General features: G+C 37.2%; 1 protein-coding gene across 1 annotated transcript; it reads left to right on the top strand.

Annotated features, from left to right (window-relative positions):
• The first annotated feature begins 3841 nt into the window (after nucleotides 1-3841).
• On the top strand, nucleotides 3842-19540 carry LOC120529526 (inhibin beta A chain-like). The gene is made up of 2 exons (XM_039753394.1): nucleotides 3842-4523; nucleotides 16992-19540. The coding sequence occupies exons 1-2, from the start codon at nucleotides 4130-4132 to the stop codon at nucleotides 17768-17770; spliced, it is 1173 nt and encodes a 390-aa protein (XP_039609328.1). The 5' UTR covers nucleotides 3842-4129; the 3' UTR covers nucleotides 17771-19540.
• Nucleotides 19541-19819: the final 279 nt, after the last annotated feature.

Consider the following 19819-nt stretch of genomic DNA (forward strand, 5'->3'; position numbering starts at 1 on the left):
ACAGCATTTTTACATTCAAAGTACAGCACAAACATTACACACGTGCAGGTTAAGTGATCAAAATGCATACATTCTATATCTGTAATTTTAAACCATCATCACTATCCTCTCCTACCACTACACATGTATAATTATGTATAATTAAAAAAGTTACCTGTGAAAAAGTCCATCCTAAAGTTTTTGTTATCCAAATAGGTTCTATTTTTCATGACATCGAATACAATTTTGACTTTGTTATTTATTTGGCTTCATACACATGTCCTCTCCATTTAGCAATGCCATCTAAAATATTAGACAATAAAGATTAAAACTGATTGCCATCTAGGAAAACTCTGTTGCTGCCTTTTCACCCAATACGCATTGACTTTTGTACTGTTCAATCACACCTGCTATGTATGATCAGCCAAAAAATGGAAAAAAATCAATACAGCAAACAAACTGAAATAAAAGCTATGACTCTAAGAGATTCAAATGATTCCCATTAATGGAAGCAACATGTCATCTGTAGAAAATGAAAAATCCTTTTTCCTTAAACACAACAGATTCTCATGGATGTTTGTCACGCAAACTGTAAACAAAACACCACTAAATGGGTGCAGCGTCAGACAAGAGCTATTTAACATGTGATAGGAAGTCGAGGCACGGGCTGAAATTAATTATCTTAAAACAGGAGAGTCTAAAAAGAGGACAGTAAAATAGGCAGAGAAAGACCGGGAAACATAAAGAGAGAAAAGCAGGTGAAAAAAAATACTGTGATCACTAAAGGAAACAATGTATGCTGTATAATTACCTTATTGACTTAACCTCACTTAACTTATATTGTTTATTTTGCATTGTATTCTTGTTTACTTTATAAACCATCCATCCATCCATCCATCCATTATCCAATCCGCTACATCCTAACTACAGGGTCACGGGGGCCAGCTGGAGCCAATCTCAGCCAACACAGGGCGCAAGGCAGGAACCACACCCTGGGCAGGGCGCCAGCCCACCGCAGACTTTATAAACCATGTAACTATAATGCTTTCTGTGTATGATTATTTATAAAATTAAGTTTGCCCTATATACCAAATATAAACAGGCATATAACACACACAAGCACACACACACACACACACGTGTGTGTATATATATATATATATATATATATATATATATATATATATATACGCACATCCAAACACACATATATACAGTACACACACACACACACATATATATATACATATATATATAAATACACACGCATACACACATATATATATACAAGTATAAGTTGTCACTAGGTGGCACATTTAAGCCATACCTGAACCCTGATGATGAAAATTAGGCCACAATATGTAAAATGAAAAGGTTTATTATAACAAAAATAATAAATACAGCAGATTACAGGTTATAAGCAACTTCAGGAATGAAACAAAGAGAACAAAAAAAATTAAACCTATTGCCACATTAAACAAGTAGTCCTATCTTATTGGATAGGATGGTCGGTCCACTTGCTTACCTCTTTGTGACCCAGAGTAGGACTCATCCTGCTCTCACACTCCATATTACTCGCCTTTCTCTGGTCTCTTTTAGTTCTTGCCAAACTCTAGCCGAGCAATCCAACATCCAACTCCAACCTCATCTAGCAAGTGACCAAAAATATCTTTTAAGCACTGGCCAGAAGCTAGTTCTTGGAGCACTTCAGAAAGAACTTCAAGGGTCAGTTCAAGAGGACAATCTCAAGCTTCCCAAGCTGTCTTTTCTATCTGGAGCTCTAATTGACCAGCTAAGGGGATCCCTGAAACACTGGTCACTTATCTACTTTAATAGCTAAGGACTCTTACGTTAAACAACATGCTTCCTTTTGGTCTGAAAGACTCCTGTTCAAATACTTAACATTGCTCTTCCAGTATACAGTTACTTCCAAAACCAATGATAATACCATCCCAAATGACATCTCTGTACAACTGTTGTGTGCAGAAAGGTGTCTCTAAATGCACAAGGTATCAGACCACGGGTTACAGCAGCTAAAGATCGTGTCAGTTCTATTTTTGTCAACTAGGAGTAATAAGATGAGGCTACATTAGACTTGTGATCTCCAAAACTTGGGTAAATGATTGGATAAATGTCTCTTGCTCTGACAAATCTTGTTTTCCGCTCTGATATACAGATTGGTATGGTTAGAATTTGGCATAAATTGCATTTTTCAATGGATTCATCTTGACTTTTCTCAGTTGTACAGCCTTGTGGTTGTAGTGTAATGTTATGTTTTCTTGGCACATATTAGTGATCACCATTTGAATGATGCAGCATATCAAAACATTGCTGCTTATCACGTGCATCCCTTTATGGCCACAGTCTACCCTTTTGCAGGTAGATACATCTAGCAGGATAATGCACTGTGGCATAAAGCATTCATCATCTAAAGCTTGTTCAACAAACATTAAGAGTGACTTCCGTTTACTCTGATGACACACATGAACACCAAATGTCAATCCAATAGCACACCTTTGGGATGAGGTGGAAAAGGAGACTCCCAGCATTAATGTCAGGAATGTTGTGATTCTATCAAGTCAATATGGACCAACATCTCTAAGGAATGTTACTAGCACTTTGCTGAATCCATGTTTCAAAGAATCAATGCCCGTCTGGAGGAAAAAGTGGGTCCAACCCTGTACTAGATAGATGTATATAATAAAGTGACACTAAGTATCCAAATGGATGTGGCACAGATGTGACACTTTTTGAAAGGATAGAATGAATGGTTGGATTCAGTTTAAGAAAGCATAAAGTAGTCAAATTAATCTGTGTAGTTTACTTACTTTCTCTTTATTACCTTTATATGTGTGTGTTATACCAGTCTTAAATGTTAATAGTTCTGCTGAACACGATGGGCTCCATTCCATAGCCTTTCTAACTCTTTTCATATTTTCTATCATTCTTACAGTTCTTGATTGTCCAACAAACAAGTCTGTCACATTAGCAGTAGCATGAAAATAGTGAAGGAATTCTTCCTTGCTGAGACACATTAAGTGTGATATAAATGTTCTTTGCATTTCTGTTACAAATTTGGATTTAATATATAATGTAACGGGAAACACAAGGATGAGGCTCCAAACAGTAGTCCATGGCACTGCAACTACATTTAGTAATCAACTCTGCAACACTATTTACCCTCAAACTATTCACTGTCCACACCAACACCCCGAAAGTCGCCACACCTTTCACCACACCAGTTTTATAAATATACCATATACATTGTGTGTGTTACACGCTATAACATATCCTATACTAATTTGGATACAAGCAAACTATCCAGCTGAATTGGGGTTACACATTGAAACAGTTAAGGAAAGTGTTGTTGCAATTTTTAAGTTTCCATTCTATGTAACCATAATACTGCTGAAGTGGGGAGACTGACAAGAAGAATAAAAAAAGGATGCTGTCATTTAACTGAAACATTGAAGAGTGGAAGGGAGTAAAAATAATGATATTACAATCAAAGGATGATAAAAGAAACAAAATGAAAAATAGTAAGTAAGTAAAGTAGTGAAGAGAGGGGCATATAAGGGGATGCAAAGGTTTAAATGGAGCAATGAAGGTGAGCAGAAATCAGACAGGAGTCTTAGAAGAAAAAAAAAACGTGGACCAAGGGGATGAATGACAGCTCATACAACGTTTAGGAGAAATGACTCATTAGTATAGACAGACAAGGGAGGGGGAGGGTGACTGAGAGAGAGCTGAGAGCGAGTGAGAGAGAGAGAGAGAGAGAGTGCGATCGAGCGAGCATGCTCTTAACCCTGCCCACTTTAAAAAGCCGCCCTCCTTTTTTCATGTTCATTGAGCAAAACTGAGTTGCCACTGAAAACTCTAGCGCACTCTCCACATCTTTCCAGCACTTCAAAACTCTCATGAGTGCCTGCAGCTGACAAACTCAGACAAACTTTTCATTTTTGGTGAGCTGATCCAGGACATTCCTAGACAGCTCAGTTCAGCTTTCAGCCACAGCAAGCTGCTTTTTCTCTCTCTCTTTTTTAAGGGATTATTGCTCTTATTTTAAAACCTTTTTTTTTAGTCTTTTTTTTATTTCAATAATTCAGTATTTTAAAACCAGGGGGGAAAAGGGCAGCTCCATTCATCCAGGATGTCTTTGCCTCTGCTGAGTGGAATTGTAGTGCTCTTCTTGGGGATGGTGGCACGGAGCTCACTCACACCGGTGTCTCCAGATGGGCACCCCTCAGTGACCGACTGCCCTTCGTGTGCCCTGGCGAGAATGCAAAAGGATATGCCAGCCACCTCTCAGCCTGACATGGTAGAGGCTGTCAAACAGCACATTTTGAACATGCTGCACTTGAAGACCAGACCAAACATCACCCAGCCTGTGCCCAGGGCAGCCCTCCTGAATGCCATCAAAAAGCTGCATGTAGGCAAAGTCGGTGAGGATGGCAATGTGGAGATAGAGGATGAGAACTCCAACCGGGCAGACGTGAGTGAGCTGGCTGACCAGACTTCAGAAATCATCACTTTTGCTGAGGCAGGTTAGTAGCCCAGGTCGAGGTGGATGGAGAGTGTGGGGTTGTGCCTGAGGAGGGGCGGGTGGTGTCTGTGATGGAATGGGATGGGATTGGATAAGAGATTGAGCAAACACTGCTAGTTAAACTGGTTTGCAAACACTTGCCAGCAATGGGAAGGAGCATTAAAAAATAAGCTGAGCTCTAAAGCTAACACTTAGAAGTGTTAAAGTAGGCCAAATTGCTTGGCATGCCTATTCAACTTTTGGGAATGTTCACAGGACAGTAATTCCATTCCTTGCCCTGAAGGTAAGCCAAAGACGTTTAGAAAATGACCTGCTCCGAACGTTACTGTTTTTTTTTTAACTGACAGGCAACTGAGACGTGCCTGTTGACCGGGCTAAACAAAATAGCCCATTCACAACTAACTTGTTTCAAGCACTGTTTATGTCTGCCGTAATTCATATATCCCCTCGGGGCTGTGAAAGGTATAGTACAAGGGCTAGCAGCACCTCTTTATCTACTCCATGACTTCTTATTACGAGGCATATTCTCCAAACTTGCTCTGATGTGTTGTCCGAAGGGCTATAATTTTCCTTAACAAAATAACAGGAACAGTTAATTACTGAAACTGCTGGCATTTTGTAGTAGTACCTTTAACAAAAAAATCCGTTAGTATGATTCTACACACTCTTGCAGTGACTGATAGGTACGGTGAAGCTGACTGGAAGTAAGGTAATTAAAATTTCGTGGTCTAGAAACCGAAGTTAACAAATGTGCCTTCAGGCAAATAAGAGTTACAGCCACTGGAAAAAAAAAAAAAAAGTTCAGAATGTGGAGAGGAGTAGCTCTCGGCGTGCAGTAGCACAGCTGATCAGCTGTAGAGAAAAAGTCTGGCCCTGAAGGGAATTTTATTTGACAAAGACGGCCAGCCTCCCAGAGCAGTAATCATCTGTAATGAATGGGACGTGCACCTTGCTTCAGTGCTCTCTCTGAGCAGGAAAGAAAGAGCAGTTTCCATTAAATATGTGCAATCGAGGGAAGAACACAGGTTTATACACAGCCAGAGATAAAAGTTATACCCCTGCTTTGCTTCATAATTTATTTTTTCAGGTCATGAGAAATAGGCGTTAAAACATTTAGCTTACTGGAGGTTGGCTGTGTGAACGAACAATGCCACAATGCAGTGATAAAAAGAAAGTTTCAACTGCGGCTCTTTTTTTTCTTCTTCATGAAACAGACTCAAAATTGCAAGGCAACTGGTGGAATCATGGACACTAAAAATGAGGAATTTTAACTTCTCTACAGGAGCACTGTCTTATCATCAGACTCAATCTGCTGTTTTCAGATGTTTAAGAGGCAGAGAGGGTGGAGGATAGCGGGGTGTAAAATGAGTGATGTATAGAGCTGCATACTACAGCGTCTAGTTGAAATGGCTGCAAAAAAGTTAAACTGTGAGGTTGTACATTTGAAAGAAAATTCCATTAAGCTTTCTTATGCATATAGTTTGTGTGTTGGAGGATTATATTATAAATATAGTCAATATGGTATAGTATATGTCATATTGTCTAAATGTAGTAGGGTATATCTGTTTGTGTGTGATGCAATAATCTTCAATACACAGTAATAAAATAATAGTTTCAATTCAAGAAGCTTTGCTTAAAATATAATTGCTTGACTTTTTCAATCTAAACGTAACACATTTTATAACATCTTTAAAAAGTGTGAGATGTATGGAGTAGTACATATTTGCTCCCCTGAAGCCCCGAATCATTTCCTGCCTTCTGCATGGTGTTTGCATGGTTGCCCCACGTCTGTGTGGGTTTCCACCCACATTTCTCAGACATGCTCCTTTTCTGACTGCTAACTCTAAATCAGAGCAATGTGTGAGTGTGGGTGTGTGCGCAAGTTTACTCAGTTGTGAACTGGTGGCTTAGTCTTGGACACTGGAAAAAGCACTGCATTCCTTTGACCTTAAGCAGTAAAAAGTGGCTGCTGAGAGATGGATGGAGGGATGGATTTAAACTTATAGACGGTATGTATGGTTATATGATAGTTTTATTCAGGAATCTGAGATAATATTACAAAAGAGAATCTTAAGAGGAGATTAACCAATACATGCAGAAGTGGCATTTCTACGTGCACATGTCCACATTATTTGGAAGAAATGTTACTATGCTTTGCATGTGTTAGGTGGCTGGCATACAGCAAAAGTGTCAATGAGAAACAAACTCATATAATGTTAAAGTACACCATAAAAGTGTACAGGCTTCCCAAATGTACATTATTAAGTGTTACCTTAACCCTAGCAATTTTGCTAAGCAGGATGGCAGACCTCAAATCACAAAGAAAGGGTGTGTGTGCTCCATCACAGTACTGTACCTCTGGGATGGCAGGTCACAGCTTGCCCAAATGTTTAGGCTTTACTCAAACAGGGACCCATTTACGTTAAAAATGAGCTGTCATCTCTCAAAAAGGCTATTCCCATTAGTATGTGCCACACCATGTGAGTTTTTTTTTCCTTTGAAAATGTATATAAAAAGGTTAACTTCTTTTCTGTTAACACATTAACACGACTGGATGTTGTGACCTACTCTATACACCGGAGCGCGCTCACATGCAGAACTGCACGTGCCAGTGAACTGTTAAAAATGAAGGTCCGATTCCAAAAGTTCAGTCACGTTGTTAGCGGAGCACTCGCTGTGCACAAGTCCAGCCGGCTGGCTTCGTTCTTCTTGGAAGTGTTCTGTTTGCTCAGAATGCCTGGCGTGGCTCGCAGATGTTCAACACATTTTGCCTGCAACTCTTTGCCCGAGTGGAAACTGTAGCTGTCAGCGATGAACACCATATACCTGCTGCAATTCACTAATTCATTTGTGCAAGCGATAGTCGTTCATTTCAATGCCATATTTAACATTATGACCAATTGATTGGTTGCCCAAAAACTGTAAACCGAGTAACATATGCGAAATGAGCGACGGACAATGGTGCTGCAGGACTAACAAAAAAAAAACTCAAATCCAACGGATGAGCAAAAGCTGCACGACGGAAGCGCAGACGCAGAACGGAGCCGACGAAGCCTGTAGGCAGGTGAAAGTCCCGCTTCTCACGTCACTTCAGTGACACATCACGATTTGAAACACACAGCGGATCTGATCGCTAACACGCTGATATCCGAGAGGTGGCGAAAAACTCAAACAAGAACAACTAGATTTATGTCCGTTATCTTTCGCAGACAGGAGGGTCGTCGTTTTTGTCGCGTGTTGCTTAAACGTGGTACATGAAGACTTTCTCGCCCCTCCTCCCTCCAGAAGAAATCAAAGGATAATTGAGAGCTAATTTAACTTGAAAAGCATACTCCAGAAATAATTATAGTGGGGAAAGGGGGTAATTTACGCATTTTAATGTTATGTATTCATTTTTTTTATCTTTGCACTAGTATGTCAAATTAATAGCACATTGCAATCGGGAGTTCCAGTGGCCGTTTTCCACCGTTTTGGCAAGAGTTCTGTTTTAGCAAAGGTAACCAGGGTGAGGGGACGAAAAGGGCAGAAAAAGGCAAAAAATGGCCGGATCATTCCGGCAGCAGTATATTCACAGATTGACAGGATCCGTGCGAAAGCCGTGTCTTTACAGTGTCCATCGCCGCAGGAAAGCGGCTGTAATAAATAATTGAGAACGCATTTCAGAGCTGCCTGAAGCCATTACATGATCTGAGTAGCTGTTAAAGAGGTGTAGGTCATGCTGATTAATTGTGCCAAATCCTGCTCTTAGGAGTTTGGCTGTTGCTGGAAAATAAATACCCAGCTGAAGGCATGCAAGATCATTTTTTACTGTTGTCTTTGTGCTAGAGGGAAAGGCGGAAAGGGGTGGATATAAGTATATAAATTAAGACTCAAAACTTTTATTTAATCATCTTATTTTTTTATCGCATGTAATCAGGCGTTAACCTTGCCTTATTTTATTGTTTTCAACTCAAACCTTTATACTCCACCAAATTATATGGGAGATTCAATAAGCAATGTAAGACGCGGCAGTACGGCCAGCCACTTTGTTACACGCTTATATGTGCCACTTTACCAAAGGCCAGCAGAGGGCAGCAACAAAAGAAATTCTTTTCTCGTTGATGCGTGAATTTAATCTGCAATTTCTTTTTACAATTCGTATGCACCGCATAACTTTTACGGTCATAAAACGTGTTTATGTTATTGATTTTAAGGTATTGCCATAATACAGACTTTAAAATGACCTATAGGTCAGCCAAGTGCATTATACATTTATATAAGCACTCTATTTTATAATTAATAATACATCTAGGTAATAAAATGATTAATTTAAAAACATTTGTAAACTAAACACTTTTAAGTTTGTTAAAGGTTTCAGATTTTGCTATATTCAGAGAAATCAGCAGTTTAGTCTTTAATATAATGTTATTCTTGTGAAGTAAACTATTATTAAATTAACAAGTTAAATCATTATAATAATTAAATAAATATAGCACATATTTATTTTTTAAAAGATACAACTGAAGAGACACACAACTCGCTGCAATCATGCCACATTAACATCATGCTTCAGCCTTGCTCTTTGTATTTCATTTCTACTTTGTTCCTATATTTTAAGCAAATGTTATAGTGTGTATACTTTGCACTGTTGCCAAAATATATATATCATTTCTTTTTTGTAGCTGTGGGCTTTGTATTCATTTCTGTCAGCATTGTCATCCTGAGCTTTATCAGATATATAAAGAGCTTCATCTCTTTCCGTGTCTAATTTTAAACAGCAATGGATTTAAATATCTGATTCAATTCTTAACGTTTCATGTTTAAAAAAAAAAAAGCATGGGGACAATCTAATCTGGCAGGGAAACCAGTCTGTCTGCTGTGTTTAATTACTTCTTTCATATAGCTACGCCCCTCAGTAATTGGTTAAGTCTCTTTGCCATTATGATGAGCAATATGGCATGCTATACTGTTTGAATGGGTTCCATGGTGGGTATGAACTGCACATAATGGGGGAAAGACTTAACCAGTTAATCTGAGATTGAGTTCAGCGAAAGAAGCAATTAGGTATAACACTGCCTGACAAAAGCACAGAAGTTTCCGTGCTTCTCCCAAGGGTCTATTTTTTTTAACTAATTGCAACGTTTTAGTGTAAAAAATTTACATTTTGATTTCCTCAGACATTAAACCAAACCCTTCCAATTTTTTGTGCTTCATCTGACAACAGAAAGTTTTAAAAACAAAAGCAGAATGCAGATGAGTGGGTGTCTCTGCCTTGGCCTTCTTTACATCAGCTGCTTTCCTGCTGGCCAGTTGTGTTCCCCAGAGGATTAGACCAATGACCGACAGGTGCTTTGCCTCCTTCCTTCATTATATATAATTAAAACGCTTATGATTCACAATAGAATGATCATTATTGTCTGTTTTATATCCCATACATTTTACAGTCAACTGGCTCATAACAACAGCCGGTAGATTTTCAAGTGGCTTAATGAAGTCTAGTGTGCAGTGCACACATTAGAATAAAGCCTTGCCTTCTCAGAATAATAATTTCCACACTTAGTTTTTCACTTACAATTCACTGCTACCTTGTTTATCTTTATATAAATCAGCACTGCTTATGCTTTTTTTACTTTTAATTAAAACATTCCATATGGCTTTAAACAAACAGTAAAACAGTCTTATTTTAAGTGAACTTAACATTAGTAATTTTCTGATGCAAATACATAATAAAGGTTTTGACTCAACTGAAAAAGAATAATTGAAGGAAAAAGATGCTAGTTTTTACTGGGAATAAATCTTGTCTGTGGTTATTAAAACATTTTTTTGCCACAATACAATTGCACATGCTGTTTCCAGACTTTTACTCTGTATGCATTCACAAATATACTTGTTTCTCCTTCAGATACAAATCTACTTAGTCCGCTGAAATGAGACACATGTAATTCTCAACTGACAGACTTTTGACAGTATAGGATTTCACATACCTAATTCAACCACAACAAGAAAAAGCCCTTCAGGCCATAGAAAACAGAGCATATTCATTTGTGTAAAGTGAAAGAAAATATTAGTTCTAGCTGTGCTGAGTACTGGCAAAAGTAACATTTCTAGTGTGAATCGTAACGGCTGCCATCATTAGCTGCCTTCAAGCTACGTTTTATTTTACAAATCATTTCAAATGAGCATGTAGTGGTGTATTATATGTGTGTAAAATATCTGTTCACTGAGTGTGTCCAATTTTAAATTTACCTTTGTCGTGCATTGTTATAATCTCAAGGGAAGGGTGTAGAAAAATATTGCTTGTTAATTTGATTGGCTACTGAATCTTGGGCTGGTGTGATTGGTGTGTGGGAGTGTGCACAAGTGTTCTCTGGGATGAACTGACGCTCTGTCCGGGGTGCAGGAGGGGGATCTGGCTGGGGACCAGGAGAGGCTCCAGTGCTCTTTGATCCTAAATTAGAAATAGTGGAATCAGAAAATGGAAGATGGAATGAATGAATGGAATCAGAATATAATGATAATACAAGACATGTTTGTTACCAGACACACTACTTTAAAGCCTTCAATATTATATAATAATTATTCATCTTTATTTTATATAATTCATAAGATATTGAGCACAGTCAGAAAGTGTCACAATCTGCTAAAAAGGGTTCTTTTTGAATACCATCCAGCTGTCAAACTGAAAGAAGCCGAGGCAATAAAAGTTTGTTCTTTGCCACAAAAAAAAAAAAAGTATCAAAAGTGTTCTACTGTGTTAAATTATTCTGATGAGACCTGAAGAACCTATTGTAAGGAATGTCAGCAGACAGACCATATGGTTTGACGGCCATCCGTTCCCTCAACAAGGCTGGCCTCAAGGTTACAGCTGGGGTGGTGTCCAGCAGAATGATGTTTTGACCGCAAATGAGAAAAGAGAAGCAGTTATTTTTCTGCCCCCATAAAAGGAGCAGTTGATTGGCACATCATCTTTTTTGAGAAGCAACCTTGGCTTTTCATTTGATATCTGCTTTCCACAGGACTGTAATGGGATGCCGCCAGAACTGTTTGGAAATTGATGGACTTGACATTTGTTAAACACTGATAATAAATGGCCATGAAAACAGAAGATAGGGAGCTTTGTTTGGCATTTCCTTGGCTGCAATTAAAACATAAAACATTTTTATTAAAACATTGTAATCTAATATATTTAATTTAGCTCATTACTTTGATTTCACAATTAAACATTCTATTATATTATTAGCATCTACATGAATTGCCTGCAAGTTACTATTCCTGTACCATAGTGCTACTTTTTCCTCGAGTTCACTGTAAATATTTCCATTTTGAATACAAATATTGTAACTAGTGATGAGATGCTAATGGCAAAAGTTTATCTGACATATTAGTCAAACGTTACTATAAAAAGAGTGTTCATTTGAAGTGGTACAGAGCTTAAAGTACATTTTCTTTAGTTCAAATATGTCATGATGTTTATTTTTCACATGTGTATAAATAAAATATGAGAATTATATTGAAAATAAGTTAGCAATGACTCAGTCCCTTTATTTTATTTGATCATTTACATATTTGCCTATCCAATTCAAAGTTGAGGCTGTATGACACTGTATCTGCCCATTTTTATTTAGTGACTATATATTTAATATAGTCCTATATATTCCTACATCAAGTACATAAACTTTTTATCACTCAGTGAATATGCATGTCTGGAGCAATGTCTTCTTGGTGGGTCACTCCATCGCTGTTATAAAACACCAATGGAATTCAAAACAACTCAAGCAAAGAATAGCATGTGGGAAATCAGAATTAACACTCATCAGATGCAAAAAATAAACCATTCTTGTCCCACTAGTCCTGTCTAACAGTGATTAGGTGTCCTTGTTCATCGTCAGACTCCCAAAAACAACCTAATTCTCATTTCCACTTTTTCCTCCATCAAACTTTCTCTTCTGGTCTTGCTGCTTCCTTGCAATTGCGCCTCTTAGCCCTGTATTACTGGTTTAATGTCCAAATTAGTATTGCTGCCAGGTCATACCTAGAAATATGTATGTAGTCAAGAGTGGCCTTTTAAAATCAGAGGGCTTCTCTATAGGTGTAGGTCAGATATTCGGCTTTTTGACTGCCTTCTCCTTTAAAGAAAGCAGGAACACTTCCCTTGTGTTGGATGCCTATTATTAACTGAGAGCATAATGCAAGTTTCATACTAGTCTACCATGTCATCCTTCACTTTGTGGAGTTTCTGGATCACTTATCCCGTACAAGGTGGTTCTGGTATATTCTTACTGCCATGGACAAATGTTAAGCTAAAATTGTTGTCAAAAGGGAAGAACAATGATTTTTTTTTGTTCAGTTCTACATTGATCTTTTTATATTAAGTAGTCATGCAGGTAAATGACAATAACACTTGTATCAAAATAAACCGCACTGTCATTCAAGATTCTATACATTAATTCTTTTATCTTTTATTAACATTTGACTGTTTTTCAATGCAACTTGTACAAATGAACTGAACTTGATCCATTCATGCATTCATCTATTCATTTTCTGAACATACATACTCCAATTTTAAGGGCATGAGGAGCCAAGGCCTTTTACAATAGCCTGGACTGTAGTTAGTGAATCACAGCATAAGCAAACAGACCAACAGCAGATTACTTGCATTTTATGCATAAATATTACCTGACAATGTCCGTATATCTGATAAATCAATCAGAATTAAAATGGAAAATGCTGTCATCTTCATTTTGTGCATGAAAATGAGTGTTTATGTTGTCAAGCTATCTAGAGACTGTCAGTTTAAATAGAAACCCCAAGGGCTAAATTGAAAAAAGCAAATATAAGTGCAGCCACTTATGTATACAAATTTTTCAAGAACACTAGACCTTTATCACCTTCGATGTAACAGGTCTGGAAGGTGAAATTCAATCACCACATACAACTACCTTCAGGGAAATAGCCATGTGCCTAATTACAGAAGGTTTTAAGTGCAGCAACAAAGGTAAAATTCCTACCATCCCAGAGCAGAGCAACTGAAATCTAACACACTTAAATGATAAATTGTAGTTGCTGTAAGTGATTAAAGGCATGGTAGTGAAAAAATGCATATAACTTTATTCAACTGTTTGTCTACCGTAAGTCAAGAGTAATTTCTCAGTGGAAAGAGGCAGAGTGCTATCAAGAATGGAGGCAGGGGCTCATATTATAGCATCTTCGTAGTTATTAAATGGCACTGTTCAAATATGATAAGTTAATATGAAGTAGGTCTAAATAAAAAGAATCCCACAAAGGAGGCTCATGTTCAATGTCATGTTACACCTGAAAAAATATTAAATAAAACAAAACAGCAAAACACTAACAAACAGTAGAAGACAGAACACATTCTGCTTGTCCTGTAATGCTGGAAGGACCTGAATGTTTTAATAACTTCAAGTCTTATAAGATTGGTAAACTCCCTTTTGCCATACTGGCGTGGTCAGACATTGCACAAATCAATTCTTCTGGTTTAAAACTTGAAAGCTTTTGCCAGATAAAGCCTACTAAGACACGCTGCTGTAAACAGGCTTTGGGCACTTGCAAAAGTGCTGACTTCAACTTGTAATACTGCCACAAACCGGAAGGAGCATTTTGAGGATTTCCTATATCTAGAAGACACTTCTTTTTCAGAAGAGACAGTGCTGGAAACATGCCAGTTTATCTCTGTGGTCGCAGTGATCAACAAACTGAAAGCCACGGAATATTGCTTGGTTAACATGTCTCTTAATGTTATGTGGAGGGCAGTATTAATACTTCAATACTGACAGAATATAGTAGAGATTTTCGAAAAGGAATACTACAGAGTATGTGTCAGTTGCTGTAGAATACCAGTTTTCAGCTTTCCTGGAAAAGCCTAATATATGTTAAGGTGTTGCAACATAACCTTTTTTTGGAAAGATGAATTACAGGTTTAGGAGGAGCAATGGAAATATCCTACTTGCTATGGTACGGTATGACTTTGTGTAGATGTTTGTGTTTTGTGGATCTGGTGAAGGTTTCAGACCATGTTTTTTAGAGTATCACCTGAAAGAGTGTAAGGCTGGAAGACTATTACAAGCCATTTGGAGCCAGTATTTACATAGCTGGGTCTGCGTATGATTCTTTTTATTAGGCATACACATTTTAAGGTTATCCTGAGATTTTGCCAGGGTGTGTCTTGTCTCCCCGCCTGTTTTTGATTTTCAAGAACGGCATGTTAAAGTACAAACAATTCTTGGAGGGTATATAGCCAGAGATCTCAAGTATTTCATCTGATATGTATCCAGATGAGTACATTGGCTTGGCCTTATCTGATTGTAACCTTTCTACCAGTGTACTTATTATCTGAGTGATACAGTATATGGTCAGAATGAGAATTAGCACCTCCAAATCTGAAAAGTTCATAATTCACATCATGTAGAAGGGCTAAAAGCTTTAAGAAATCAAGGTGTTCTTCATTATTAAGTGTAAATTGATTTCAGATATTGAGCATCAAGTGTAAAAGTGCTGTGCTGCACATGTTGAATCAGACAGTGGTGCTGAAAAGGAAGCTGAATCTTCACATTTTAATGGCCAGTCTGAGTCTTCATACTTATTCATGGTGAATTGCATTGAGTAGGGCTCAAAGATGAAAATATGAGTACAATATGAGTACTGGGAGCATACACTGAGTACAAGAAGCCAAAATAAAGTTGTGCAGAATTACATGACTCTTTCATTGTCATATGGTAAAGGAGTAGCCGATTCTGTATGGCATTATAGTAGAGCTGTTGCTACGTTGGTCAAGAGAAACCCATTTGAGTTGGTTTGGGAACACCTTGAGAAGCTATCTCCATAGTCCTTTTGATGAGAGGAGACCCAGGACACACAAGAGAGAGTATAGTTTTCAGATAATCTGGATGTGTAGCAATTCCTCAGAACATTATATAGTAAGGAAGATTTCTGATTCGCTTTATTAGAAGTTTGCCAATCAGTGTAGGTTTATTTACAAAGAATCTTTCACACAGCACACCATTTCCATCAGACTGTAAAGAAAACAAAGAAGTACAAAAACAAGAAGTCCTTTTTGTGAATTTAAACTTACAGACTTTTTTGCGTTAGACTTTTGTTGTAAGTTTTAATTTCTTACAAGCAACAATACATCATTAGACAGTAATGTAAAGCATTATATATTGTGCTGATCCCACTTAGAAATGCTCCACTTATTACATACTCTTAAAATGTGATCTATCAAAGTGTGGGAATATACAGAGTTACTGAGAAAAGTGGTTAAGTGTTTTTCCTTTTCTTTAGTACCTTTTTTTGTAAATTATTTGTTTTAATATTGCCTTATATCTGCCTAACTGTAGCAGTTATGTCAAGGACAATTAATGTTATGCTGTAATGTTGCATCAGCTTTAGTCCTGCTGGGCTAATTAGTTTTCCTTTTTTATTTCTTGTTAGGCTGCCATATGTAGGCCAGTTTAAATGCTTTTATTGCTGGTCAGACTGAACATGAAAATATGCTGCACAATGTCAATTTCATGAGCAAGTCTAATTGTAACTGCAGATTTACTTTTGATTTGCAACAGCTTCTAGTTGCACATGGCACACCACCAAACTGCTGCTTTGCTTCCAGCGGTTCATTAGCCAAGTAGTGTTTGACTTCTGAGGACATACCTCTCTACTGGAAAGCTAACAAAACAGCAAGCCCTGCTTTTGGTGGAGTTTATAGGACAGAGTTCTATTAAAGGTTATTGTGCAGATTGCTTGTTCTAAAAATAATGGAAAGATGATGTAATGAGTTGATTACATAGCTTAAAATGAACACCAAAAGTACAGTATACGCTTAAATGTTTCCCATGTTACCAGAAGTTATGGCAAGGAAAAAATTAATAATCCGATATTTTCCTATCACAAAATTGAGTTTGAATATTAATCCGCATTAAAACCAAATTTATAAAACAACAGCATAGTTTCACTCACAGTTACAAAGAGAGACAACACATTATGGTTATAGACTTTGATGTGAAGTTACATTGTGCATTTAGTTTAATTTTTTTGCAGCTGTAACACTCTTTGTTCTGTGAAATAAAATATTTGGCAACTATGCTCAAAATGAAAAATAGGTCAATGTACACTGACTAGAAAAATCAAATATTAATTCTGTGATGCATTAGAGAATGCATAAAAAACTGCCTTTATTTTGTAGCTAAGAGGTTTCACAACGAATTTTCAGTCATTAGCACTTGAAAGAATTGTGTTTTCAGTAACAACTGTTTTAAATGGGAAAATTGCTCCAGATTAAATTCATAGCTTCCTTCTTTCTCAGAAAATGCCTTTATTAAACATATCACTTCAAAGGGACAACAATAGAAAAACAATACGTACTGTACTTTTAGATATGTGATTACCTATATTTCATGATTGGTTTCTGTTCTTCTCTTGGAATTTATTTCTGTTATATAAAATAATACATTGTCCATTATTTTTTGTTTTTCAGGTCCATCCCGAGATATTGTACATTTTCAAATATCCAAGGAAGGCAGTGATTTATCTTTGATAGAACAAGCAAACGTGTGGCTATTCCTAAGGCTTTCCAAGACTAACAGAAGCCGAGCCAAAGTGACTATTCGGCTGTACCAGAAGAGACAAAATGCAAACAAGACAGGAGCGGAGATTATGGTATCAGAGAAAGCTGTTGACACTCGAAGAAGTGGTTGGCACACATTGCCAGTAGCTAGCATTGTCCAAGCCTTGCTAGAGAAAGGCCACAACTCCTTAGATCTGAGGATAGCCTGTGACCAATGCCAAGAAGCTGGCGCTACCCCAATTCTTGCAGAGAAAGAGGAGAAAGAACAGTCTCACCGACCCTTCCTCATGGTTGTAGCAAGACAGTCAGAGGATCACCCACACCGGCGACGAAAGAGGGGTCTGGAATGTGATGGGAAGATCAGTATCTGTTGCAAAAAGCAGTTTCAAGTCAGCTTCAAGGATATTGGTTGGAATGACTGGATTATTGCACCTTCAAGCTATCATGCAAACTACTGTGAAGGTGACTGTCCTAGCCACATAACAGTCACTTCTGGCTCTCCTCTCTCTTTTCACTCAACTGTCATCAGTCACTACAGAATTCGGGGCTACAGCCCCTTTAACAGTATGAAATCTTGCTGTGTGCCTACCAAATTTAGGGCAATGTCCATGTTATACTACGATGACGGACAAAACATTGTTAAAAAAGACATTCAAAACATGATTGTAGAAGAATGTGGCTGTTCCTAAAATATGCAAACATATGCCATGAACGAATATACATAAATGGTGAAAATATTATAAAAACAATCACTTCACGTGGACCTAGAAACATTGACAGACTGAACGTGGTGTCGGATTTGGAGGCGCCTCGTAATCTGCTGATTATCTGTCACTTGAACCAGCCTGTGGCACTTTCCCATTTGAAAGAAAAAAAATATATATAAATATAAACATATAATATATTTTTGTTACAAATAAGCATCATAAAGAGGGGGGCAAAACAGAAAGAGAGAGAGAGAATATTTTTGCTGCAAGTAATGCAGCATTGACGGTCAGCACTGCACTGCAATAAAAAAAGTTTGTGTTGATAAGGTGCCTACAGTTTCGAAAACTATGCAACCTGTCAATTTTCTTTTTTTTTTTTAACTGTTTACCTTTTCAAAAAAGAGGAAGACTTTTTTTTTGGAAGTAAATGTTTAATCTTTTTTGTCATTGAGAGATACTTGAAAGAAACATGTTTGACCAGCTGCTGGAGCCAAACACTATATAATTATTTTATTGTTGTTATTGATATTGTTATTTGTATTTTTAAACGTTCTGAACGTTGACAATTTGCACTATATCGACATTTCTGCCTAATTGTTATTTAACAGGTAGTGGAATAGAGGTAAGCTGCACTTAAATGTGAGCTAAACAAACCTGTACAGCACACAAAATAATAAGACGAGGGTTAGGTGAGGAGGGGGGTTGTAGGGAAACAACATTTAAGACTTTTTTTTTTGGTTCTTTTAACAAAAACACCAAAGACTTTGTGTGAGTGTTGTGATTGTAATCAGACAGTTCTTCACAAAATGACTTGTTCAGTCAGGCTTTGGTTGAAAGAGATCAACGATTTAAAACCCTGATTCACTATGCCACCAGGAGCATTGAGTTCTCCAAATGTAGTAAAACACTGTTGAGGAGGCTGACAATAAATAAAAAAGCACTTCTTATCTTTTTGGACCTGCCAGTCATGTGCAAAATCACATATTGGAAATAAAGTAAAGAAATATTCAATAATGGACATTCTTTACCCTACACTTAAAGCCAGTTAAGAAATTTAGCCAGTAATATATTGTGTTGCCACAGCCTTGTGCATTGGTTTTTCTAATATGGGAAAAAAATGACTCTTCCTTTTGTTTCACAGAGGATAAGAACAAACGTATGTCTTTGACCAGGTTTTTCCTAATTCAATTATTCTAGTATAACATAAGGTAAAGCCACCCCAGCCAGCTACTAGAAAATACGCAGTGTTTCAGCAAACACTTCACATATCTTGTCATTTATTTAGCCTGCACACAGTTGGCCATGGCATATCCACACACACAAACACACACACACACATACACATACACTAGTGTCTTTACTTGTGGCTATCAGCCACCCAAGTTCCAACTTGTCTTAAAAGCTTTTGTGTGTATATAGAGCAACAAATACTGTACCTGTGTACAGTGTCCAACTACATGCAGCTTGACAAGATTTACTAGAAAGTCTCACTTTGTACTAATATAGTCTGGGCTTGACCAAGGTTCATTAACAGGCACAGCATCATAAAACAATGAAATGGAAGCTAAAGTGTTTGAACTAAAAAAATGAAAGACAACTTTATTTTTTAATCTGTATATATCGACATGCTGATAAATTTATGTTGCATTGCTTTGTTGTACAATTCAGAACAAGATGTGCTTGTGGCTATGTTTTCTATCTAATTTATTTTACTTTTTGGCTTCTTTATTAAAGCTTAAGGGTTGTACACTACATTTGTCATGGCATCTTTTTAAATTGTCATTTATTTAACTGGTACAGTTATATATACCGATATTACCACTCAAATCTGTGGCAAAACAAAGCAAATAGACCAAACTTGTATTGAAATATTCTGTACATTCTGGATAATAATACTTTGAAGACTGGTAAAAATAAAACAAAAATCATTACAAAACTTTGTATTTCTTTTGTACATGCAAAGCTGTCTTTTACTGTCAATCTATTCAATACAATTAAACAAAAGTAATACTTGCAAATGTTGAATTAAAA

Source organism: Polypterus senegalus, chromosome 5 (assembly GCF_016835505.1).
Source record: "Polypterus senegalus isolate Bchr_013 chromosome 5, ASM1683550v1, whole genome shotgun sequence".
NCBI lineage: Eukaryota > Metazoa > Chordata > Cladistia > Polypteriformes > Polypteridae > Polypterus > Polypterus senegalus.